At 39.5% G+C, this 27,429-nt stretch overlaps 1 protein-coding gene across 2 annotated transcripts; it reads right to left on the reverse strand.

The window, feature by feature from the left end:
- Window positions 1-962: 962 nt before the first annotated feature.
- Window positions 963-26,319, reverse strand: gaa (alpha glucosidase). Of its 2 annotated transcripts, XM_057817123.1 has the most exons (21): window positions 25,378-26,317; window positions 25,151-25,302; window positions 20,867-21,032; window positions 20,599-20,695; window positions 19,087-19,206; window positions 18,886-19,004; window positions 13,996-14,127; window positions 13,788-13,898; window positions 13,587-13,700; window positions 13,437-13,521; window positions 13,149-13,266; window positions 9,866-9,999; window positions 9,652-9,803; window positions 8,009-8,157; window positions 7,776-7,917; window positions 7,606-7,704; window positions 4,235-4,399; window positions 4,014-4,166; window positions 3,839-3,939; window positions 2,439-3,682; window positions 963-2,307 (listed from the first exon to the last, which is right to left on the reverse strand). In XM_057817123.1, the coding sequence occupies exons 1-19, from the start codon at window positions 25,849-25,851 to the stop codon at window positions 3,874-3,876; spliced, it is 2,748 nt and encodes a 915-aa protein (XP_057673106.1). In that variant the 5' UTR covers window positions 25,852-26,317; the 3' UTR covers window positions 963-2,307; window positions 2,439-3,682; window positions 3,839-3,873. The 2 variants fall into 2 exon arrangements, with proteins under 2 accessions (XP_057673106.1, XP_057673107.1); XM_057817124.1 differs by lacking the exons at window positions 963-2,307; window positions 2,439-3,682; window positions 3,839-3,939; window positions 4,014-4,166 and having other exon boundaries at window positions 4,256-4,399; window positions 7,792-7,917; window positions 25,378-26,319.
- Between the last annotated feature and the right edge of the window lie 1,110 nt (window positions 26,320-27,429).

The raw sequence follows: 27,429 nt of genomic DNA on the forward strand, positions 1-27,429 counted from the left end.
GATTTTAACATGTATTTTACAAATGAAATGCCTCAATGAATCTTTTTTCTTCTTATGAACGGTTTTCAAAAGCTTTATTGGTGGATTTTCTCAAAGCGCCACACAAATTAATAAATTTAATTGTGTAAGCAGGATCTGTGTATTATTCTTATTATTTAATTACAGGAGTTTTAGCTCATTTCAATTTATTTTATTTAAATGGGCTATTATTTATTTTATGATGTGTTTGTATTTTACAAATGTGATGTAGTATTCATTTATATTGTATATTTTATGTTGTATAACTTTAGTTCCTATGTGAATATTAGTTCCTACTTGTTTTGTTGTGGTAGGAGGGTTTTGTATTGAACACGGGGCCATGTTGGTTGTTATTATAGCAGAGAAGACAACTGTAAATCAACAAAGACAAGTCAACTGTGCCCCGATCTACCACTCAAGAGATCTGATGGACTCAAAAAGTGGGTTACTATTGCTTATTAGTTTGAAAATCGACCGGATCCACCGTATTTTTACATGAGTGACTTCTGGTCTGCTAGCTAGTAGTATAGGGAATGGGACGTACTACGTCACTGTTTGGACGCGCCTCCATGCTGGCAATATGATTTACTTCCGGTTCGGCAGAGTCAATGCGGATTATAACGTGTGGTAGTGCTAAGCTAACTCCTTCGGTGTTTTAGAAAGAAAATATGGGCGTTTATTGTTGCGTTACCGGGTGCAGCAGCGTCTCCCACAGACAAAAAGGGGTTAGGAAAAATGGACTCACTTTTCACCGTTTTCCTGCATGGAGGACCAAATATCAGATCACGAAGGTACGACGGATGGCTGGATTGCAGCGGTTCGTCGGAAAAGCATTTCTTATGATCATATTTCTGCTGGAATGAGAGTGTGTTCCTGTCATCTCTACTCTTGTAAGTTGAACGATTTATCCACTTTTGGTTTCAATACGTTTTTCTTTTTTTACACCGTTGTGTAAATCTGCCTCGGTAGCAATGCTCGCCTACTACGACTCACCTACCTGTTGTGTTCCTAGGTAAACCTGCTGACAACACATCCCGATTGGTCACCATCTCTCTTCTTGGATCATTTGACAAAGAAAATTTGTTCAATGGAGTGGTTCCATTTGTCCTGTGTCGGACTCAAACAAGCCCCTGCTGCAGACGCCATCTGGGTCTGCCCTTCTCGTCGATGAACTGCGGGCTTTTAACTTGTGAAAATGCAAGAACTGTAATGCACATATTTATTCTGCCTGGCTATTTAACTATGGCCAGTGACGTTTTTTTAAATCACTTTGACAAAGACACGTTTCATTGTAATGTTGAATTTATATATTCTATTATTATTTTTAATTTATAATATTCTTATTTGCACTAATGTAGACTTTAGACTGTCAATTCAAATAGTGTTGGAAAAGTTGCAATACCTAAAATAGAAATGCAAGAACTGTAAAGTACATATTTATACACGTTTATTTACCTAAGGCCACTGGATGTTTTTTAACTGCTTTGAAAAATACAGGTTTTGTTGTGATCTTGTATTTATATAGTATATAGCTTATTATAATGTATTATGTATTATAATATTTGCTGCCCCCTGCCAGAGTGTGGGCCATTTTGTACTAAAAGGATTTTAAACTGTCAGTTCAAATACTGTGTTGGAGACTAGTACTTGCAATACTTAAAATGGAAATGCAAGAACTTTAAACCACATATTTATTCTGTCTGGCAATTTACCCAAGGCCAGTAAATAGTTTTTAAACTGCTTTGACAAAGACACATTTATGTTAAACTTGTATATATTACTTATAATTATATAATATTTGCTGACCCCGTCAGAGGGTGGGCCTTGTTTGCACTAATTTAAAGATTTTAAACTGTCAGCTCAAATACTGTATTGGAGAAGTTGCATTACTTGAAATAAATCTATTGCAACTTATCAGTCCCAGTTCTTGTCTACAACACTGTCCACACATTGTCAATGCATATTCCAAATAGAATAACAAAATTAAGTCACCTGACTTTGTAATTATTACACCTGTTTATTATGAAGACCTGAAGTAAACAACAAGCAGTTACAGTTTGTCAAGAAGTTGTTCAAGTCATGTTTTGGTATTCATATTTTATTGACTTTTCACAACAACACTTGGGATCGTGTTTGTAAGAGCAGAGCAAACTGAAGTTTCAGCGTGCACTCTTCGCCTTTCCAACCTCTCATAACGCTCCGATGTGGTGCGCTTGACCTCAGAATAACCCAAGAAGAGATATGGTGACCAATCGGGATGTGTTGTCAGCATTTCATATGCAGGTTTTCCTAGTAACACAACAGGTAGGTGAGGAGGAGGAGTAGGTTAGCATTGCTACCGAGGCAGATTTACACAACAGTAAAAAAACAAACAAAAAAAAAACGTATTGAAACCAAAACGGATAAATCGTTCAACTTACAAGAGTAGAGATGAGGGGAATACTCTCATTCCAGCAGAAATATGATCATAAGAAATGCTTTTCCGACGAACCGCTGCAATCCAGCCATCCGTAGTACCTTCGTGATCTGATATTTGGTCCTCCATGCAGGAAAACGGTGAAAAGTCAGTCCATTTTTCCTAACCCCTTTTTGTCTGTGGGAGACGCTGCTGCACCCGGTAACGCAACAATAAACGCCCATATTTTCTTTCTAAAACACCGAAGGAGTTAGTTTAGCACTACCACACGTTACAATCCGCATTGACTCTGCCGAACCGGAAGTAAATCATATTGTCAGCATGGAGGCGCGTCCAAACAGTGACGTAGTACGTCCCATTCCCTATTGATGCAGGAGGGCCGCGTCTCGCGTCAAATAATAAATTCGTTCTTTTTGCGTGCGTCGCATTGAGCAGCTTCTGGGACGCGTCTATCGCGCGGCCGCACTGCGACTGGTGTGCATTGGCTGACTGACTTTAACGGCCGCGTTCACGCTGTCGCGCCGTTGACGTTTCTTACTGTCCTACCGTGTTGGTCCTCATTATAGTAGAGAAGACGGAGTAAATATAATCTACACAAAGAAACTGTAACCAGATTGACTCACAGCCTCGAAAAGTAAGGGTCACATTACGTCAGAAACTCGTTTGGTACGCCTCCGTTCTGAACCGAGCACCAAGTACTGAAACGGTTCAATACGAATACACGAACCGTTACACCCTTACTGGCTACAATTGACGGCAATAGATGTCCAATCCATTTTGACTGGGCAGGTTGGCAGCAGACATTCAATAGAGTCAAAAATTGATCTGGACACATATCACAATCAAATGCAGTCAAAGTGTAAAGGGAATAGTATCCTATATCATATTTACTGTTTGTTTGTATTACTCTAACACACCCAATATGAAATAAGCAGCATTTAAATCATAAGAAAACAAGAATATATTTGAAGTATGAGTATTTGGAGTGATGCGAATTTGCAGCGCCAAGATACCGGGCAGATAAGGTCATAACAACTACAGGATGCCTGCTGACTACAGAAACCCGACGCATGTGTCATGCAGCTGATTGAGTGAGATTGACGCTGACGGAGCGAGACAAGCAGGTCATAGCAAGGACATCTACAAGCTCACGTCTGGACCACCAACTCCCGCCATCAGCTCTTTTGGGGGCCAACAATGGACAGTCCAGAACAATGGCGGGACATTCTGTCTTGCCACAAGGAACGCCTGATAACAAGAAGAATCCACGGCTTAGAATTTGAACACTCAGCACTCCTTTTGTGCTGAGGCTGACAAAATCTCCAACTCTGGTTAATGCGTATTTTCAAAATACATTTTCTTTCACAACAGCTCAGCCAATTCCAAAATTGCAGTGAGTATTACCTTTAAAAAACGTGGCATTGTGGGTAATCAGTGCGTCACAGTGCCCACTGGACAGTAAACATCTTTGACATGGGCAAATCCAGCTGGCTCACTTTTAAAACCTATGAGAAAAAAAATTAAGTCAATCTAAGCCAAAAAAAAAAAAGCCATTATCTACATATATTGAGTTACTAACCTTACTTTCGCTGTTATATGTAAAATCCTTTACTTTCTTCCCATTCGCTACCACATACTGAGGTTGTTTGGGCAGCCCGAAAACCTGCATGCCCCCCATTACAAGACCATCCAGGGCTCCATTCAGCCAGATGGGTTTACTGACAACCTGGGACTGAAGCAATGAGGTATTGATCAGTTATTGCAATATAATTCACTTTTCCAATCATTGACTTTGCACACCTGTCTGGCAGTGAAGGCAACATAACAGTAACTTCCTGTTTGGAATGTGTCAATGCTGTCACCATCATCCCAGAACAAGTCACCTTGAGCCAAGCCTTCCGCTGAGAGAGCCACAGTCAACAGGAAAGGGTTTCGGCGGGAGACTGTTGTCGTTAAAGCAGGCTCCTTTAAATAAGAAGATGGAAAGAATTCATGTTTAGTCATGTTATTTTTTGACCATTTTCTGCATTGATATGAAGTCTATCCCAGCTGACCTCGAGTCTACAGGGTGACCCAAAAAAAAGTTTACACTGCCATAATACAACTTATATGCCATGTTTATTCATCTTAGAATTAGAATTTAATCACAAATTATACATTATTGTAAAGAACATGTACAGTACACTCTATTTTTCAATGTGTCCTCCCTTAAGTGTCACAACAGAACGCTTGACAGGTCTTCTTTATGTAGGATGCTGTCATCTTTTCCCAAGATCTAACAATGGACCTCTCCAAGGCTGCCACAGAAGTTTGTGGCTTCTTACAGGCACTGTCCTCCACAGTTGCCCATATGCTATAATCCAGGGGATTGAGATCTGGACTCTGGGGTGGCCACATATCACCTTGTCAATCAACTTTTTGGTCTGCACAGATCGGCACTTCCAGACCCAGGTTTTCGTGAAGCTGTTCCAGTATCTTTCAGCTTCTTTTTAACTTTGTAGACTGCACATCTGGATATTCTCAGATTTGCTGCAATCTCAGTAGGTGTCAGACCGGCACGCAGCAATTCAGGTACAGCTAAAGTTTTCTTCATTTTCAGCAGAAGCACAGGAATTGTAGAGACGAGAGATTACCAGTTGCATTGAGTGACCTTAATGAATCACTTAAGCATGACAACCTATTTAGATATGTTTCAATGGCTTTTAAACAAGCAGTCAACTGAGTGTAAACTTTTTTGGGGTCACCCTGTACACCTTGGACTTGTTGCCAAGCAAAACCACATAAAAAAAGCGACCTTTGTAAAGTTATTTTTATAGAACAGCTTTACAATGATTTTAAGAGGATAGCAGGTTGTAACATTCGTACAATTGACGGTGGCGTCTGGTAGCAAAAAAGTTCATGGTGTGTTTAAGTAATTAAACATTTACATGAACTTCAAGTTTTTAATGATGTTGTTGCAGGCGTAAGTGGAGAAAACCAGATAAACCCGTTAAGTCACACCACAATGTTTTTGCATAGATAGATGGCTTAAAAACTATTACACACCTATCATGACACATTTAAAAAAAAAAATCAAAACTGTAGGATTTCAACCGGTTCAATTTATTCACTAATACTCTTTAAAATTGTATTTAAAAACAAAACACACACACACAGACAAAAACACATTGTCCTCAACAGAAAGTCATTTTAAAAATAATTTTAGAAATTTTCATTTATTCATTGTCATTATTAGTTGAGTGTGTTGAGTGCCCCACAGAAACCACCAGATAGTGCTTTAGTCAAATAATGTTCTGTACATTTTTTTTCATTCAATAGAAAAACACATGTACATATTGTATGTGCGTATATCCTAAAATATCCATTAAACAGACTACACTACAAACTAGACTGACACCCATGAATTTATTATCCAATTTTGTAGATTTTACAAATAGTGAGGAGCAGAAGTATTTGCACCACTTGTGATTTTGCAAGTTCACCTACTGAGAAAATAGGTAGAGGTCTGAAATCACATGCATCATTGAGGCATTTCCACTTAGAGACATAATCTGGCAAAAAAAAAATCAATTTATCACATTGTATGATTTTTTTTAAAAAAGAATGTATTTTTAATTTACTGGGGTTCATAAGTATCTGTACCCCTGAGAATCAGCAATAATTATGACACTGAAAGAGTTTTAAGTCGACCTTAAAAAAAAAGTCCACCTTTACTACATGAGTAACCACCCACCCACCACCCGTTTGAGCTCAGTATTGTCACTTGTGCACCCCACAGTCAGTCATAATCCAACTGCTACCATGGGCAAGACCAGAGAGCTTTCGAAAGATACCAGAGAAAAATTGTTGAGCTCCACAAAGCTGGAAAAGGGTATGGGACAGTTGGAAAGCAGCTTGGTGAGAATAAATCAACAGTTCCAGCATTTGTTAGAAAATGGAAAAGGCTAAACATGACTGATAATCTACCTTGGACTGGGGCTCCATGTAAAATCTCTCCTCGTGGGGCATCACTCATGATGACAAAAGCGAGGGCTCAGCCAAGAACTACACGGCAGGAGCTGGTCAATGACCTGAAGAGAGCTGAATGCACAGTTTCAAAGGCTACTGGCAGTAGAACACTACGGTGCAATGGTTTAATATCATGCATTGCTCAGAAGGTTCCCCTGTTGAAAGCCAGTACATGTGAAGGCCGGTCTGAAGTTTGCCAGGGACCATCTGAATGATGCAGATGGGTCATGGGAGAAAGTCATGAGGTCAGATGAGACCAAAGTAGAAGTTTTTGGTGCAAACTTTACTCATCGTGTGGGGAGGAAAAAGAAGGATGAGTACATTTTCATGAACACCATCCCCACTGTAAAGTATGGGTGTGGAAACCTCATGCTTTGGGGCTGCTTTTCGGCAAAGGGGACAGGACTACTGTACTGTATAAAGCAGAGGGTGAATGGTGAAATTTATCGTCAGATTTTGAACCACAACCTCTTTCCCTCAGTCAGAGACTTGAAGATGAATTGTGGCTGGATCTTCAAATATGACAACGTTCCAGAGCACACACCCATGCTGACCAAAGAGTGGCTGCGTAAAATGCATTCAAGGTTCTGTGGTGGCCTAGCCAGTCTCCAGACCTCAATCCAATAGAAAATCTTTGGATGGAGCTGAAACGTTGTGTTTCTCAACGACAGCTCCGAAACCTGACATATCTAGAGAAGATTTGTATGGAGCAGTGGTGCAAAATCCCTGTTTCCATGCGTGAAAACCTGGTGTAGAACTACAAAAAGCATCTGACCTCTGTAATTGAGAACAAAGGCTTCTGCCCTAAATATTACCACTGATTTTCTCAGGAGTACAAATACTTATGGGCCCCAGTAAATTTCAAACAAGTTATTGAAAAATCATACAATGTGAGTTCCGGATTTTTTTTTTTAGATTATGTCTCTATAAGAGGAAATGCATCAATGATTGAAATATCAGACCTCTACCTATTTTCTAAGTGGGTGAACTTGCTAAATCACAAGGGGTGCAAATACTTCTGTTCCTCAATGTACAGTATATCATCATAGAACAGAATATTCTGTGGGTCTTAAAATTTCAGTTCAAATACTACTAAAAACAGTTGGCAAAAGCTCATATGTGTGTGTTTGTGTACCTGTGCTCTAGTCAAGTATTACACCAACCTGCTGAGGCACAATATACCCCCCCCTCACATGGATGTTTATGGTATCCAGAGGTGCCGACAGGAGGCGGTACTCGCCTTTACTGTACAATGGCTGACCCTGACAAAGAACAGATCATTTTAGTTTACGCGCACTGGATTACATTCAATAATCAAAGCTATGCAGCTCACATTGTGCAGACTGTACCAAATGCCGGGTGGCAGATAAGCAGCAACCTCCACTGCACCCTCCTCCAAGACCGGGCTGATGAGGAGTGAACTCCCCCAGAGGAATTGGCGGTCTATGACACGACACTGAGGATCAGCAGGAAACCTGAAATGATGACCACAAGGGGAAAATTAAACAAGTTTTGCTAATTTTACCGATCTCTGGTTAGAAACGCAAGTGAATGATCGCAACATACTCCATGAATAAAGGCCTGGCCACTGTGTTGCCAGAGGTATGTGCGTGATGGAAAAGCGTGTAGAGAAACGGGAGGAGAGAGTAACGAAGGTTCAGCGCATCCCTCATGGATGTTTGGGCCTTCTCCCCGAAAATGTAAGGCTCTTGGGACTACAGACAATATGTACAATGACAAAAAAATGTAAATACTTTTTACAGCAGGAGCATAGATGGGTCAGATTGGTCATGCACTGTGCCTCGCATTCAAGTAGAGGAGTCAATCACAAACGCACGCAGCAATCTAACGCCAAATTTCTGTTGAAAAAGTACGAAAGCTGTACTGCATACAAACAGGAAGGATTGTCTCAGGAGTGATTTGTTTGAGGATTCAAGGTAGTTTTTATATTTTTCGCACCACGCATGCATTTTGGAACGGTGTGAAAAAAATCAATGGGAGAAATTAGCCGCTACTGCATTGACGTCATAGTCTGCAATATTTACGTAAAATAGATGCTAACTGCATGTTTTTTTTTTTTTTTCTTTTAATCCAGAATCGAGACTGTTTTACGTCGATATCTATAAAGAATTGGGGGATTTAAGCATTTATTCACAAGAATTTTCAACAGAAAAAGCTCTTTGTTTACATATGGCGGGCGCTAATTTCCATACTGACTAACCTCATAGTTCACAATATTTGGCCGCCACATCGACTGACAGTCTAGCATCGTGCTTCAACATATTTACGTAAAATAAAGTTTTTTTTTTTGCTTTTAACCAAGAATCGAGACTGTTTTACGTCCATATCTATAAAGAATTCAGGGATTTAAGCATTTATTCACAAGAATTTTCACCGTAAAGAGCTCTTTGTGATTCCACTAGGTCATATTTGACGGCCACGCCAACAATGCAGGCCCCCTATTAATCGGCCCCGCGTCCCGTCAATATCATTATGAAGTTTATGTGTGGGCTGCCACAATTAATCGACAACAATTTTGATAGTTTATTAATCCGTTTGGAGTCATTATTGAACTAAAAATTGTTCAAATCCTCCTCTTTTTATTGAGTTATGTAATAGTAAATACAATCAATAAACACATACATCTATAAAAAATTAGGGGATTTAAGCATTTATTCACAAAAATTTTCACAGGAAAAGCTCTGTTTAAATAAGGCGGCCGCTAGTCATTCACTAAGAGACTAGCATTGTAGTTCAACATATTTACAGTACATAAAATACGCGCTAACTGCACGTTTTTTGTTTTTGCTTTTCACCAAGAATCGAGACTGTTTTACATCCATTGGACCATTTCCGTAAAGAAGTCGGGAATTTGAGAATTTTTTCACAAGAATTTCCACCGGAAAAGCTCTGTTTGGATAATGCAGCCACTAGCTACATTCACTAACAGACTAGCATTGTACTTCGACATATTTACGTAAAATGAATGCTAACTGCATTTTTTTTAAATTTATGCTTTTAACCAAGAATCGAGACTGTTTTACGTCTATATCTATAAAAAAATCAGGGATTTAAGAATTTATTCACAAGAATTTTCAACGAAAAAAGCTCTTTGTGATTCCACTCGGTCAGCTTTGACCGCCTCGCCAACAATGCAGGCCCCCTATTTAACGCAATACATTATGAAGTCTATGGCAGGAGTGTCTCACAGCGTATGGCCGGTCATTGTGGTTTCTCATAAATGGGTAGAAAGCCCCGAGTTGCATCCATCGCACACACAACTCTTCGGTGGTGTCGCCTCCAAAGCCGCAGATATCTGCCCCCGCCAGTGGCACTCCGAAGAGGCTGAACTTAAGCACCGCTAAAGGGAAGAAGTACACAAGTGAACACAAAAAAAGTGATACAATCTGAAGTCAAACTCACAAGGAATAGAATACGTAAGTTGCTCCCAGTCGCTTCTAACATCTCCTGTCCAAACTCCAGAAAAGCGCCCGATGCTTGGGAATGAGGAACGAGACAAGACGAATGGCCGCTTCCCTCGTGCTTTCATTAGGGCACTGCCAGAGATTATATTATTCTGCTGTATAACAATACCACAACAATCCACATTTTTAAAGAAATGCGTAATTAATATACGTACAGTAGTACCTCTACTTATAAAGTTAATTTGTTCCAGGACCTCGTTTGGAAGTTGAAATGGTCGTATGTCGAGCAGTATTTTCCCATAAGAATAAATAATTCCATTAATTCGCTCCACAGCCCGAAAACCTACACTAAATCCTTAATAAATACTGCTTGAACTATTACAAATGGGAATTACACATAGAAAAACAAATAAATTCTAAATAAAAATTGAAATAATAATAATAATAATAATTCTTGTAATAATGTAACGAATCGGGTTCTAATGTGTCGGACGTGTTATGAGTGCTGTACCTGAACGGACCGCGTGGCGGACGAGACAGAGAAAGTTGCAGTAGAGATTTTACTTTCTCTTTTAATGTTTTGTTGTGGCGTCAAACGCAGCGGACAGTCGGCGTGTTGCATAAGTTCTGAAATAAATGATTAAAAACTTGACAAAGCTGGCGATTTCCTTGGCGATGTTACCACAATAATAATTGTCACCTTAACTTATAAAGACTGGCGAATGGAGGTGGGAGGAGGACCGTCAAGATCATTGACATTATTCGAGTCAGTTCATGGATGCGCACACCACGCTCATATTTTTGTATCATTTCCATCTTCATTTCAATTGTAAGTGTCACCTTTTTCCTTTTTTCACCACCTACACTACCGTCTTTGGAACCCGTGTTCTCTCACAAGAAAATCCGCCATGCGTCCGTCTTGCAGCAAAACAAAGAAACTGCAGCGCTATCAGAAATAGTCGTATTTCGAGCATGTCGTCGAATGTAGAAACAAATGGCAAGTCAAACTTTATGCCGGATGTCGAAAAGATTGTGTGTCGAAGCGATCGTATGTTGAGTTACCGCTGTATATTGATAAATCGGGCCGATATATGGACTTTTTTCCAACATCGGTCATCGGCCGGTAAACAGAAAAAAAGCAGATGAAAAAAGATTTTGATCAGGCATCTGTGTGGGCAACTTTCCGCCGTTGATAAACAGTAGGACCCCGGAAAGACCCTGCAGCAGCTTGGAGGCAGGCTGCAACAGGAAGCTTCAGGCTTGCCTGTTTTGTAAATATTATAATATTGTGTTTTATGTTGTATGAGAGAATATGCAATGTTGCTTTAGCCTTTTAAGGTGTTTATTGACCGAACACTCTAAATGTAACTCGTAGCGTTAGCGTAGCATTCACGTTAGCATTAGTATGGCGAGCATCCTCTTAAACTCTCACTTGCTTACATCTTCTCGTGACGTCCTGGTGGGTTTGATTATTTGAAAATAATGTACTGTTTTTGCTGAGTGTGTATAACCATAAAAAGAAGTGCTGTGTTCGTATGTTTGGTAGCAGGAGACCAAATTAATCCTTTAAGTCAATGATTTTCAATCGGTGTGCTGCGGCACACTAGTATGCCGTGAGAGGTCGTCAGGTGTGCCACGAAAGTTCTCTGTCGTGTGCAGATGAGCGAGGTATTGCTCGTGTCGCGTTCAAGAACTACTCGAATTTCTAGCCATCAGCGACCTTGCTGTCCGCGACAATGTGGACCCCAGCACGTCTACTGCACATCATTTGGTTAGTCTCGTCATGTGTCAATATACTCAAAAGTGTCCTCCCCCTGTGTTTTATTCTAACAAATTGTTGAGGACAGCAAGGTAGCTTATGGCTAGAAATCCGAGCAGTTCTTGAACGCGACACGAGCAGCTATCCAACAGCGCCATGGTGCCAAGCAAGTTTAAACGTCATCTCCAAACGAAACACCCGTCGCTTTAAAACAAGTCGAGGGACTATTTTGTTCGCCTTCATGAAAACACAGAGAAACAGGCAACTTTTTTGAGAAAAACTACAAAGGTAAATGAGAAAGCCCTCAAAGCCAGTTACCTTGTTGCTGAACTTGTTGCAAAACCAAAAAGTACCACACCGTGACAGAGACATTAATTCTACCTGCCTCCAAAGCCATTGTCTGCGAGATGCTCGGCCCTGACGCGGTTAAAGACAATGCTCAAGTCCACCTGTCTGATAATTCTGAGCTTTTTCAAGACAACTGCTATAAAAACAAAAGTCAAAAAAGGTTGAAAAACACTGCTGTAAGTCTTAGGTCATCTTTGTAAATTTGAAGCTTTTGAAGCAATTTTTTAAAATTGCCTTTCATAATCGTCATGCTCTAGAAAAAAAAAGTATATTGCCTCAATATCGGTTTACAAAATCGGTTTTGGATATCGGCGGTCGGCTGAATTCTTTTTTTAGATATCGGTATCTGCATTTCAAAATCCCATATCGGTCGATCTTTAGTGCTTCTAAGCAAGGTAAAACTACCATGACAGTTCTTTCTGTTTTCCCCCCTATAATTATTGACCCTATAATCTTGAAATCCTGGTTGTGAAGTTACATAAATCTACAGCTTTCATGTGCAAAGAAACCACAAGGAATCGGCACTTAAAGACACATATCAACGAATACACATAGTGCATGGCACAAAAAAAAGAGCCACACAACTGATAGCTACCAAACAGAGTGCATTTGTGCACAAGAGATTTCTTTTTCTCTCTTTACAGAAAATATTTATTCTATAATGTATGTAAAATATGCAACTTACTGTACAGTATCAATACCTTTTAATGTATTATGTTTTGTAGCCGGTACGTTTGAGTTATAGCTTTTTCATTAAGATGCAAAGTGGGTTTTTTTTTGCATTAAAAGCATAGTATTTAACTTCAATTGAACTGATGTGGTTTGAATGCCGTTGTTACAATGTAGAGGCCCTTTCTGTGCGTGTTAATTTCAGTCACACGTTTGTACTAATTTCAAAATGAGACGAAAATTTACAGCATAAAAAGAATTCGGAGTTATGATCGTGCTTTAACTGAAAATGAGGTCGATGGTTTAATTATGTTCTTATGTGACAACATGTCATCTCATTAACGTCAAAGAGACTGCTTGTTATTTGCAAGCATCCAAACACATCGCAGAAAAGAATAACTCATTTTTAGTAGCTTTGACGTTTTAAAACCTCGTTCTAACAATAAGCAAAAAAATAAAGTTAAAAAAACATACAAAAAGAGATTTTGTAGCTATTTTTAACAACCTGTGAGTGGTGAAGGCTTCTGTCAGTCCGTACATGTTGTGCAGGTTGTAGTGAGTTGACTTGTTTTGCCGAGCCGACATACAAATAGTGAACGCGCTTAAGCGGCCTCCGATCACCCCTGTTTGGACGACACACGTTAATTCATTGACAGCCATTGAAAGTAGTTGACATCCAAACCATTTGAACTAATTTTGGACTCGCTGTTTAAATGGTTTGGACATCTATCGCTGTCGATGGCAGCAAATATAACACCTAAAAACTATGATATAATTAGTGCTACTAACTTACTGGGTGTGTATGGCGGGCTCTCAAGCTCTGTGTCAGGGCAACCGTCCATTGAACCCGACACAAAACTGGCTGGTTCGTTCATATCCTGGCATGTTTGACCGTATTAATGACCATTGAAGCATCTCTATGTGTGTCACTGTGTATTCTTACAATCCATAATCCATCCACTGGCACTTTGGAATAAAAATCCATGATGCAGTCTTCCCACCACTGTCTGGTCTCCGCATTGGTGAAGTCGGGGAAGGCCGTCGGACCGGGCCACACCTGAACACACACAGAGGATATGCATTTGTTGTTCAATTTTACAAATAATGCTGGTTTGATTTTTTTTTTAAAAAGTCAAATTCCAACCTTCCCAATTAGGAGTTGACCTGTAGTATTTTTTATAAATACATCTCGTTTGAGTCCATCATCGAAGGGATGGTACGTTCCAGGAGGACTTGTTGTGCTGATACCAGGATCCTAAAGTGGAACAGATAACGCAAACATTGAAGAAAGGTGCTTAACGCCACCTACTGGGGATGAATAGTTACAATAAAGTTAGAATAAGGGTGCCCACCAGGATGAGGATGTACTTCATGCCTTTTTGGTGGAATTCATCCACCATCTCTTTATGGTCCCCAAATTGCAAGGGGTCACTGGTGAAGATCCTGCCTTCATTTGCATAGTCAAGATCATTCCACTGCACATCCTAAAAAAGTTGATATTTTGCAAAGTACTGCATATTATTTACAGCTGAAAACAATGACAGATGAGTCCAATTTTAAGAACATTTTAAAGTGTGTGTGTGTATATACATACATATATATATATATATATATATATATATATATATATATATATATATATACAGTGCTGCTCGAAGGTTTGTGAACCCCACAGCGATGGTCAGATTTTTTGTAAAAAAAACTAAAATAACCTTATTAAATGTTAAGTTATACCCAAATCCACAATACTGACATTCCAAATAATGGACTGAAACAAAAGAAATAGTTATATTGTCATTCTTTATTTAACAAAAGTGGTTGATTTAAGAAAAACTCAGATATCATGTGTGCAAAAGTATGTGAACCCCTTCAGTTAATAGGATATTGCGCCTCCTTTTGCAGAGATTACCTCAACCAAACGGTTTCTGTAGTGACTAATCAGCCTCTCACATCTACTTTGGGGGATTTTTGCCCATTCTTCCTTGCAGAACGCAGTCAGTTGAGAGAGGTTTGATGGGCGTCTGGCATGAACTGCTCGCTTCAGGTCCCGACACAGCATTTCAATGGGATTTAGGTCAGGACTTTGACTGGGCCAGTCCAGAACACAAATCTTCTTCTTTTTCAGCCATTCCTTGGTTGTATTGCTGGAATGCTTTGGATCATTATCATGTTGCATGATCCACCTTCTGCCAAGCTTTAACTTCAAAACAGATGGCGTCAGGTTATGTTCTAGGATTTGACAATATTCCTCAGAATTCATGATTCCCTGGACTATGTGGAGTTGTCCAGGTCCTGAGGATGAAAAGCAAGCCCAGATCTTGACATTCCCACCTCCATGCTTCACTGTTGGGAGAAGGTTCTTTTGGTGGTATGCAGTGTTGACTTTTCGCCAGACATGGCGGTTTTGGTTGTGACCAAACAGTTCAATTTTGCACCTACATCAGTTGATGAAAACTCTTTTTAATTTAGTCTCGACAACACAACTGTTAAAAAAACAAAAAAAAAAACTACTGAATTGATTGATTAGGAAATCAGGTTGAAATAATAGAAAATTCCAAAATGTTGAGGGGGTTCACAAACTTTTGAGCAGCACTGTATATATATATATATACAGTGTATATATATATATACAGTGTATATATATATATATATACAGTGCTGCTCAAAAGTTGAGGGGGTTCACAAACTTTTGAGCAGCACTGTATATATATATATACAGTGTATATATATATATATACAGTGCTGCTCAAAAGTTGAGGGGGTTCACAAATCAACCACTTTTGTTAAATAAAGAATGACAATATAACTATTTCTTTTGTTTCAGTCCATTATTTGGAATGTCAGTATTGTGGATTTGGGTATAACTTAACATTTAATAAGGTTATTTTAGTTTTTTTTACAAAAAATCTGACCATCGCTGTGGGGTTCACAAACTTTCGAGCAGCACTGTATATATATATATATATATATATATATATATATATATATATATATATATATATATATATATATATATAGGGCTGTCAAACTTTAAGCGAGTTAATCACAGCTTAAAAATTAATTAATCGTAATTAATTGCAATTCAAACCATCTCTAAAATATGCCATATTTTTCTGTAAATTATTGTTGGAATGGAAAGATAAGACACAAGACGGATATATACATTCAACATACTGCACATATTGACTGTATTTTTTTATTATAACAATAAATCCACAAGATGGCATTACATTATTAACATTCTTTCGGTTAAAGGGATCTTTGGATAGAAAGACTTGTAGTTCTTAAAAGATAAATGTTAGTACAAGTTATAGTAATTTTATATTAAAACCTCTCCTAATGTTTTCGGTTTAATAAAATTTGTAAAATTTTCAATCGAAAAATAAACTAGTAGTGGTAGTTTTGTTTTGTTTTGTTGACGTCGCCGAGCAGTGACATCACACGGGCTCCCTTCTGTTCTTTCACAGTGTCTTTAACTATGTAAGGTAGTGATTGAAATACACCACAAGGTGTCAATGGCGAGTTTTAAATTACTTAGAAATCAAGCCAATGAGTGTGTTTTGTCCCTCGACTGACGCCGTAGTTCCGTTTACTGGTCCATCCACGTCATTTGAGTGCTGGCTTCACAACGTACGAGACCTCTGATAGTTTGTATATTGTGACTAAATATTGCCATCCAGTGTATTTGTTGAGCTAAACGAAATGTTTGAATAGAGTTTGACCAAAGTATGAGTAAGTTTTATGTGTATTTTGCATTGCTATTTTGATTGGGGATGCCAGTTCTCTTTGCATTGAACGCTTTTCTTTTTTGTGAACATTATTTTTTTTGAGAGATAGGAATATTATTTTTGTTGTGCTTTCACTAAATGATACTTATGTTTGTTGTGAGTTGCCGAAGCTTATGCCAATAAACGCCTATGTCCACTCGCCTTTCTCAGCCTCTTAGCTCTCAATGCGCAAAAAACGGCGTCAGTGTAATCTGTTTGAGGCAATGCATTAGCGGGTCATTCCGCGCATGCGTTAAATGCGTCAAATATTTTAACGTGATTAATGTAAAAAATTATTTACCACCTCTTAACGCGATAAATTTGACAGCACTAATATATATATATACATACTGTACATATATATATGGCGGAAAACACAGACAAGGCTGAAAAAGCAGTTTCTGCTCTTGCACCCCTCTTTAAAATAAACTGCTGCATTTTAAGCCAAAATAACTGTTGTGTCTGATATAACAATATGTCTATATGCTGCCATAGCAGTTTCATGGCGCATTAAGCCCCCAAACTATTTTGAATTTGTCCGTTTTACCCTGGAAACCCCCATTTACAAACACCACACAACTGCTTTTGTCTCAACCCAGCCATGAAAAGAAGTAATTATATTTATTATTCAAAATATCAATCATCTATCATGTCTAATATTTTAGTGAAAATGACTATGTAAAATTATTCACTCGCATATTTTAAACTTTTAAACAAATTACGACACAATGAAAAAAAAATAGTGTCTGTAAATAGGTCACGGATATCTACTTCATCTATCTCTTAATTATATTTTTTTTCTTACTGTCGCATTTCCCCCGATACTTTGGATGATCTATAATCGATTCAAACAAAGAAAAAAAAAAAAAAAAACATTGAAAGAGTAAATATTTGAAAAAGAAAATCTCGACCACTCCTTGATGTCTGCGATTTCTGCATTGCGACCCTTGTTATATTACCGTGTTTCACCCATAAAATCCCTAAAAAGTCCAGCTGTGGCCATTCACAGCTGTGTCTTGACACTCGGTAAGACATGCTAGTTTTTGGATCAAAGCAAGGTAAATACGCGACAATATCTCGTTAAAATCATCGTGTCTTTAATTATGCACTCTCATGCTGTCACTTTGAGTTAGCGTTTAGGGGTTTAATTTTTTTTTTTTTTTTTTTTTTAAATGGCCTCCTGTTCAATTTTTTTCTTTACCCAGAAAATGTAGATTTTAAGCTTCCCAATGATGCAACACGACTGCATATGGGACAATTTTGAAATTTGGCCAATTTGGGGGTCTCAGAGCGGAACTATAAGTCACCTGAGTGTTTTCCACCATATACTGTATATATAATATACTGTATATGTACAGTAGGGCTGAACGATATTGGAAATAACTGACATTGTGACTTATTGGGGGTTTGTGATATATTGCGATAAGTATTAGGATATTAAAACGAGAAGAGTTTACACCAGATGACTTGAATAGCTCTGTTTGGGAAGACTTTGGTTGATCACATTGTGATAATTAGAGATGTCCTGAGCCGATCACATGATCGGAAATCCGGCCGATCGCACCATTTTTCAGAGGATCGGAATTGGGTTAAAAGGATCGGGTTTTTAATTTTAAAAATATATTTATGTTTTTCTGCTTCATGCTCATACAGCCTCTCACCTTCCCTCTTGCTAAGCAGTGTGACCAAACTGTTTTTCTTAGTCAGTAGTGCAGCTGGCGTTTGGTACTTAGAGTTAACTATGATTGAGAGGTTTGTAGGTTTGATCTGGCCAGAGATGCATCGGTAGCTCTATACGTTACATACGCACAAATGAGTTAATCATTGTTGAGCTTGGTACAAAGTCTGAAGTGTGGTGTGGCAACTCATTCATCGTGTAAATGAGAGGCTGTTCTCGGCAGCGTGAGCGTCAAAGCAAAATAAACAAAAAACTTTTTTTCGGTATCCAATCGGGACTCAACATCAGGTGACTCGGACTCAGGTGCAAAAATATGCGATCAGGACATCCCTAGTGTTCATATAATACCGTTTAATCCAGGCTAAAGGGGTTTATTTGTGAATTATTCAGATCGGTGCGTATAAAAGGCCTCCAGGAAGCCATGTCTCTGCACAATTGCTGCTTTTATAAAGAAAAACAAAAAGTTTACATTAAAAAAAAAAAAAAAAAAAAAAAAAACGCACCTCCTGCGATTGGACTACTTCGATTGCGCACGTTGCGATGTTCAAACGATATATTTTTCAGGCTAAATGAACAGTTAGTGCATGCTAATGAAACAAAATAAAAATCAACATCAGTGGTTGCAAAAGTAGGTATACAGTTATCAAAATAATAATTAAGCACAATAATCAGTTAAAAATATTTCAATTGCAGCCAATAAGCTTATGTTTTTTTTTTTTTACTTCATTTCTGACCATTCCCCCTCCTTTTTAAACAATCTACATTTGAATATCAAACCTTTTCCACTGTCAACGTACCATGGGGAAGTTAGCATCATGCATCCGCTGAGCCACCTGCCGTGTTATGTTCGTGCTTTTGTAGCCCCAGCGACACAGATGGAAGCCCAATGACCAATAGGGAGGCATCATGGGATAACCTATATAGAAGAACACATTTCAAATGCGTACCTTTTAACAACCTTATTTGACTAGCTTCGTTATAGAAAAGACTTATCATACCAATAACTTGTAGGTATTGTTGTATAACAGTCTGAGCGTCCGGACCCATGAAAATGTAAAAATCTAGGATTCCCCCTGTGGAAACCCACGTGAGAGCTGGCAGAGGCTGCAAGATCACCTCTAGAGAAACACACACCTAGAATCAGGCTAAAATAGCAACATACAATTGGTTCTTATTTACAGTGCCCTCCATAATTATTGGCACCCCTGGTTAAGATGTGTTTTTTAGCTCCCAATAATTTTTTTTAAATTCAAATAATATGGGACCTTAATGGGAAAAAAAGAAAAATCCAACCTTCAATACAAGTACATTTATTCAGTGGGGGAAAAATCCCACATAAAGAAATAATTATTTGACATCAAATAATGCGTGTCACAATTATTAGCACCCCTGGTGTTAATACTTTGTACAACCCCCTTTTGCCAACAAAACAAGGTCTGGGGACTGAGATGGCCATGGGAGGAGCTTGATTTTGTGTCTGGTGAACCATTTCTGTGTAGATTTGGCCATATGTTTAGGGTCATTGTCTTGCTGAAAGACCCAGTGATGACCCATCTTCAGCTTTCGGGCAGAGGGCACCAGGCGGTCCCAGGCTTCAACTGGGACCGTGTGCTTTGGTCAGATGAGACCAAGATTGAGCTTTTTGGAACCAAACACTCTAAGTGGGTCTGGCGTGCCACGAAAGATGCGCATGCTGAAAAGCACCTCATACCCACTGTGAAGTATTGGGGTGGGTCAGTGATGCTGTGGGGCTGTTTCGCTTCCAATGGCCCTGGGAACCTTGTTAGGGTGCATGGCATCATGAATACTTTGAAATACCAGGACATTTTAAATCAAAATCTGTTGCCCTCTGCCCGAAAGCTGACGATGGGTCGTCACTGGGTCTTTCAGCAAGACAATGACCCTAAACCAGGGGTGGGCAAACCGGTCCTCGAGGGCCGCAGTGGGTCCTGGTCTTTGTTCCAACTGATTCAGCACACACAGTATAACCAATGAGGTTTCAGTGGACACAAGGAGCACCTGACTGCAATCAACTGATTGCACTTGTAAGAAACCAGATTGGTGAAAGACTGTCCTCATGATGGGTATGAACAAAAACCCGCACCCACTGAGGCCCTTTGTGGAATAGTTTGCCCACCCCTACCCTAAACATATGCCCAAATCTACACAGAAATGGTTCACCAGACACAAAATCAAGCTCCTCCCATAGCCATCTCAGTCCCCAGACCTTGTTTTGTTGGCAAAAGGGGGTTGTGAAAAGTATTAACACCAGGGGTGCTAATAATTGTGACACACATTATTTGATGTCAAATAATTATTTCTTTATGTGGGATTTTTTTCCCCACTGAATAAATGCACTTGTGTTGAAGGTTAGATTTTTCTCTTTTTTTCCCATTAAGGTCCCATATTATTTGAATTAAAAAAAAAAGATTAGAAGCTAAAAAACACATCTTAACCAGAGGTTCCAATAATTATGGAGGGCACTATAGTTTTCTTGAAATAATCAGTACCGATGGCATTGCTGTTGAGAAGGAACACCCCATGCGCCAATCCATCTTCCTCCTGTACCACGTAGAAAGGGTGCGAGCCGTAAAGGTTTGCACCAGCCTGGAGAAATGACAGTAAAGTGAAGCCCTGTTATAGTTCAGATTTTGAATGTATTCATTCCTATGAATACTCTATGCTAAAATTTCTTGAATTTGATTAATACATTGCAAAATTTACAGTATATATATGCCATCATACAACAGTCGTTTGAAATAAGCCAGAAACACTCACATGAGGAGCCATGTCCCTGTTCCACAGAGTCAAGGAGGTCCAGTTAAGGTCGAGGCGTAGGGATGTGTAATGCTCCCCGAGGCCTGACACTAGTGAGGAGGCCAGAGTGGTCGACAGCTGCAGGTACTGGTCAGCAAACAGTAGAGGGGCCACCGTACTATTCACACTTAATAAAAGTAAAAAAATTAAAAAATGAAGACGTCAAATGATTATGTTGAAGGTGAAATAATTACTGATTAGTAATGCGATGAGATGACTCATTGGTTCATATATAAATCATATTTATTGTTATTTTAAAATGGGGTTAACAGTGTACTAGCTGTTAAGGTGCAGTGGAACTAGGGCAGAGTGAAATATTTATGGTGGAAAATGCTCAGGTGACTTGAAGTACGCTCTGAGACCCCCAATTTGGCCAAATTTCAAAACTGTCCGATATGCACGGGTGATACATCATTGGAAAGATTAAAATCTCAATTTTCTGGGGGAAAAAAAATTTGGACAGGAGGGCGTTTTTTTTTTTTTTTTTTTTTTTTTAATGTCTTTTAAACAGCAAAATCCTATAGGGAGGTAAGAGCATGCGAGAGCAGAAATACAGACGCCATTACTTTAACAAGTTATTATCGCGTACTTACCTAGTTTCGATCCAAAAACTCCACGTCGCATGTATCACTGAGTGTCAAAACACAGCTGTGAATGGCCAAAACTTAATTTTTGGGGGATTTTATGGGTGAAACATGGTAATATAACAAGGGTCGCGATGCAGAAATACAGTGCCCTCCATAATTATTGGCACCCCTGAAAAAGATGTGTTTTTTAGCTTCTAATATTTTTTTTTTAATTCAAATAATATGGGACCTTAATGGAAAAAACAAAGAGAAAAATCCAACCTTCAATACAAATGCATTCATTCAGTGGGGAAAAAAATCCCACAGAAAGAAAAAATTATTTGGCATCATATAATGTGTGTCAAAATTATTAGCACCCCTGGTGTTGATACTTTGTACAACCCCCTTTTGTCAACAGAACAAGGTCTGGGGACTGAGATGGCCATGGGAGGAGCTTGATTTTGTGTCTGATGAACCATTTCTGTGTAGATTTGGCCATATGTTTAGGGTCATTGTCTTGCTGAAAGACCCAGTGACGACCCATCTTCAGCTTTCTGGCAACAGACTTTGATTTAAAATGTCCTGGTATTTCAAAGCATTCATGATGCCATGCACCCTAACAAGGTTCCCAGGGCCTTGGAAGCGAAACAGCCCCACAGCATCGCTGACCCACCCCCATACTTCACAGTGGGTATGAGGTGCTTTTCAGCATGCGCATCTTTTGTGGCACGCCAGACCCACTTAGAGTGTTTGTTGCCAAAAAGCTCAATCTTGGTCTCATCTGACCAAAGCACACGGTCCCAGTGTGTATTTTTGTGTGAGACCAAGATTGAGAAGATTGAGCAAGTCAATGGCAATGTTTTACGTGGTTCTAAAAACATATTTTAGTGAAAGAGAACAATTGTGGCTTATTAGAGCCTACAAGTCTTTAAGTCTGAGGTTCCCTTTCAGTAATTACAAAAAGTATTAGGCTAGGTTGATACTACAGGTCTTAATGCACGAATCCGATTTTTTCGTATTTTTCGACTCGAGTCAGGCATTAACTTGACGGTCTGAACGGGACAAGTCGCATGGAAGTGGACCATTTCAAATCCGATCTGAGTCACTTTCGTATGTGGTTCAAATCCGATCTGGGCCTCATTTCTCCAGACTGTCACGCGGTCTGTACTGTCCAGTCTCCCAAATCGGAATTCATGCAGCAATTACGTCATCAAATAGAGAGAAACGCTACGGTTGCGATGCAGCTGTGCGTTATTAGTTCATAGCTGGCATTGAACACGGCTTTTGGGGAAGGGCCGGGCTTAACAAGTCCTAAAAAAATAAAAATGGGTTGAGGGTAAGCCTGAGAATGATCGGTTTTCTCTCTGCTCTATATGAGCAATATTTCAACATTGCTTGAACGGCCGGGAGTCGGGGCAAACTGCCCGTGTATGTTATCGATCCATATAAACTTTGAATATAAACCTAAACAGGGAATATTTATGTCTGTTATTTGTGTCCTCTTTTTGAAAAACAAAATATGGTATCCCTGGATTGACGGATGACAGCCAGCATGTGTGGTCATTTGTTTTGATACTTCTGCGCATGCGGGTTCTCTTGCTCAGCGCGTGTCGGACTGTGAATTAGTGCGTATGCGTAATACTTGAATGGTCTCAATAGACAAAGGCAGTCTGAACGGGCACGCCCAAAAAAAAAATACGATATGACAAAAAATCGGATTTGTGCATTAAGACCTGTCGTATGAACCTAGCCTTAGTCTGGTTTCCTTGTGGACTAAAGAAAACTGAGAATATTTACTGTTAAAAGGCTAAAAGAAGAAGATTTGGACAATTTTTAGGTAAACAAAGACTTCAAACATTTAATCGAATATCAAATTGCTTGTCGAATAACTCTTTCAGTGCCACTGACGATGATAGACGTCCAATCATGTGGCTCTGAGTCTGTTCATCCTACTGCTGTGAATTTAAATGAGTTTATCACTAGTAGACGTCCAATTTAAGGGCGTAGGTTTGGTCTCAACATGAGTAGGGACGCTATAACAGCATAACCTGCATATACACTTTTTGCTGGGGACAGGAAATTATTAAGACCATACCGATGGGGTGAACGGGGGTCAGGGCTACATTTCTCATAAATATGCTGATGTGTCGCCTATGTAAAAATGAAAAAAGTTAAAATTGTTAGTTTTAAGGGAGAAAATGGGTGAAATCACCCTTTCTTCATAAAAAGGAAATTTGGTGGTTGTGTTTTTGTGTGTGTTATTTTAAAAAAAATTGTGTGGGGGGGGGTTAAAGAAATGTCTGCATAGGCTGCAAATATTTTTTTTAAATGAATGATGGAGAAAATAAATATATTTTAAATAATGAATAAATGCACAGTTGAATTAACGTTAACGGTAGAAAACACATACAGTACAGGGGGACACTTATGTCTAAGCTGCTTTCTACTCGAGTTTTGCAGGTTAGCAAGTTCACACAGTTTAATGTTATGCTAACTGTGATGCAGGTCGGACTTTCAGTAGTAAAATGAGTGGCGTGTTCCCCACCTCCACAACATTGATGTCTACTTACAGTGGCTGCTGCTGCGGCTGGCTGAAAAAAATTCTGATATCCCTCTTCTTTCAAGGGGCTGGAGGAGGCATGTTGACATGTATTTCTGTCGCCGTTGTGTGAGTGTGCGTGTTTGTTTGTTTTAGTCATCAGCCAATCAAAAATGCGTTTTAGGGGGGGAAAATGGACCAGCGCATTCAGCAAGGGAAAAGGGGTAAATTTAAGTCTGAACATAACATACAGTAATTCATTGCCTGGTATACCAGACTCACCGCTGTTCCAGCGATTGAGTCTGGCCACCATTAAGCGGATAAAATTCCCATGGCGGAGCAAGCCACAGCAAACAGATAGCGGAGTGGACCAATCAGCGATGGGCGGGACGAGGGACCTGCGTGCGGAAGTAAACATACGAGGAGAGCGGAGTTTATTCAACATGGCTAGCGCGAGACAGACTGTTGTCAATGACTTGTGTCGATGTGTTTTTGGTAATTTAAAACTGATTTTACCGTGGATTGGAACATATTCTCGGCTCTCCTGTTCGCCATCTGTGTTGTTGCGGAGACAACTTCCGACGCGGAAGAGTGACGTTGCTCGTTCAGAACACGTCACGCAAATAAACAAATCTGATTTGTTGATTGATTTTGTACTTGCTCGAGAGGCCGTTAATGGGCTGGGTCCCAGACTATCCTCTCAGTGTTTGAAAAACACAGGGAGAACAGTCTGGCCGTGCCAGGTAAAGTAATTCACTCAATAATGGAAGGGTCGATTCTATTCTTATATGGGAAGGAATTATAAATTATTTAAATTATAAATTATAAATTATTATCATTAATAATTATCATAAATGATAATCTTTTACATTTTTTTAAAAAATTGCTTAAAAGGTTGTGGGTACAATTTGACCATCCTGAAAAGTTGGTAGTGTTATGTCCCTATGCAAACCTACGCCCTTGGTCCAATCCATTTGAACTGGGAGGCTGACAGCTAATAAAAAATCATCAATGACAGCCAGTAATGGTTAATTTGATCATAAATTGCGGCAGCCCCCAGTTGAGGTGAGTTCATAGAGCCTTTGGTTTAATTTTTTTTTTTTTTTTTAAATACAAATTCGTGGTGATTGGCATACTCACATGACTCTTCCATTAGACGCACGCCTTACAATGAATCCAAAAGGGTTGGACTGGTACTCTATTTTATAAAGAGCTTCTTGGCTACTGGTTTTGCCCTTCTGGAATTCACCTGGGAGCTCAACTTCATACCGACTGGACCATGGATCCTTCAACTTGAGAGGAAGCACATTTTTGTTGAATTAGGCTGCCATTGACAGCGAGAGATCAGATAACATAATTGTTCTTACAGTGAGATGCAAGCAGCCTGCAGACTCGTGGGTTTCTTCCAGGTGAAGACTGGGCACATCCTTGGACAGGTAAGAGGGAGTGTACCGCGTCAAACTGGCAGCTTGGCCTCGAAAGGTGGGCGTCAGCACCCCCAGTTTATAGCCGGGGTACGAGTGAGGGTAGAAGCACCACGGGGCTTTCGAGGAGTCATTGAGGGGAGAGTAACAGCAAGACCTCTCTTCACACTGCCGCCTACTCAGCGCTCTATCGCGGCCGCAGTCGAAGCGACTCTCCGGGGACATGATGCACCGTGAGGGTTGGATCTTAAAATAATAGGCAGGTGGTTCGAGTTTGTCACGAATTGGGGGCTTCTGTGGTTTAACGCCGAATTGGACAAGTCTAGTCTCGTGAATGAGCTTGTGGCTCAAGTCGGAGAATGTATTAAATGTTAATACAAAGAGCGCGGCTAAAGTTAGCTTGACCCAAAGAGCCATAAAGACTATATACAAAGTACGGAAATGAATAAAAGTATGTTCAGCAGCGGTGGGTTAAAAATGGTTGCAAAACAAACACGTGAAAGCCATTTGAGTGTCCTGAATTGACTCATAAAATCACAACAAATAACTACGGCGATCAAGGACGGTCAAAACAACTCGATTGTGGCGTCTTCAAAAATAGCAACAGTCCAGTTATAGAGAGGTAATTGTATTATATCATAATAATCCTCAATTTGTTAGGATTATTGTTTTTCTATAAAATATTCATATTAAATCAACAAACACTTGGTTATTTGGATTGAAGTAATCCCCAACTACCGGTCCGCGGACCGATACCGGCCCGTGGCGCATTTGCTTCTGGGCCGCAGAGAAATAATAAATCATTTGTTAAATACTGCAATCTGGCCTATGACTCTCGACACATCAACATCCCTGTCTACTCTATAAACTAATCCAAGTAAAGCTTTGTGTAGGTCGCCATCTAGTGGTTGGCCGCAATTACTGGTGTGTTTGCACACCTATACATTGCTGGCGCCCCTGAAATTCTGTCAGATAATGCTCAACTTCTCCCAGAAAATGATTGCAATTACAAATGCCTTGGTAGTAATATCTTCATTTATTTTGCTTGCAATGAAAAAACAGAAAAGAGAATGGGAAAAAAATTAAATCATTATCATTTTACACAAAACTCCAAAAATGGGCCGGATAAAAGTATTGGCACCCTTTGAGAAATCATGTGATGCTTCTCTAATTTGTGTAATTAAAAGCCGCTGTTACTTACCTGTGGCACATAACAGGTGGTGTCAATAATTAAATCACACTTGCAGCCAGTTAAAATGGATTAAAGTTAACTCAACCTCTGTCCTGAGGTAATAATAAACTTTATTTATAGAGTGCTTTTACCGATGCTCAAATTGTTGAAACAAAAAAAAAAAACAACAGAGAAAAGAATTACAAATTAAAAGCCAATTTAAAAAGGTGAGTTTTTAACAATTTTTTGAATGTGGGAAGATCAGAACAGGTGCAGATGGTTTTAGGGAGTGAGTTCCAAAGTGAAGGGGCAGCAACGGAGAAGGCTCGGTCCCCCCAGGTATGATGTGTTATTTGTGGGGGCAGTGCGAGAATGTTTCCATTAGATGAGCGGAGGTGATGGGAGGGGGTGTAGGGACAGAGAAGGTCCGTGAGGTAAGGAGGAGCCAAGTTGTTGAGTGCTTTGTATCTGAGAAGGATGATTTTGAACTGTATCCTGTGTAAGATGGAAAGCCAGTGCAGTTTGTGGAGGACGGGGGTAATGTGATTCCTATTGGGGGTACGGGTGAGAAGGCGTGAAATTGTGAGGAAGCATGGGCAATCTTAAGGCTACAAGTCCATCTCCAAAGACCTGAATGTTCCTGTGTCTACCGTGCGCAGTGTCATCAATAAGCGTAAAGCCCATGACACTGTGACTAACCGCCCTAGATGTGGATGGAAAAGAAAAATTGACGAGAGATTTCAACTAAAGATTGTGCGGATGGAGGATAAATAACCTCGACTAACATCCAAACCAGTTCAAGTTGTCCCACAGCCGGAGGGTAC

Source organism: Corythoichthys intestinalis, chromosome 16, assembly GCF_030265065.1.
Source record: "Corythoichthys intestinalis isolate RoL2023-P3 chromosome 16, ASM3026506v1, whole genome shotgun sequence".
Classification (NCBI taxonomy): domain Eukaryota; kingdom Metazoa; phylum Chordata; class Actinopteri; order Syngnathiformes; family Syngnathidae; genus Corythoichthys; species Corythoichthys intestinalis.

Excerpts from the sequence above, each read along its gene's own strand:
- gaa (XM_057817123.1), bottom strand. The coding sequence starts at position 25,851 with ATGGCTCTTTGGGTCAAGCTAACTTTAGCCGCGCTCTTTGTATTAACA. Across the intron at positions 4,400-7,605 it reads GGTATATTGTGCCTCAGCAG|GAGCCTGCTTTAACGACAAC; the intron begins GTTGGTGTAATA and ends TCTTATTTAAAG. Across the intron at positions 4,167-4,234 it reads TTGCCTTCACTGCCAGACAG|TCCCAGGTTGTCAGTAAACC; the intron begins GTGTGCAAAGTC and ends TCATTGCTTCAG.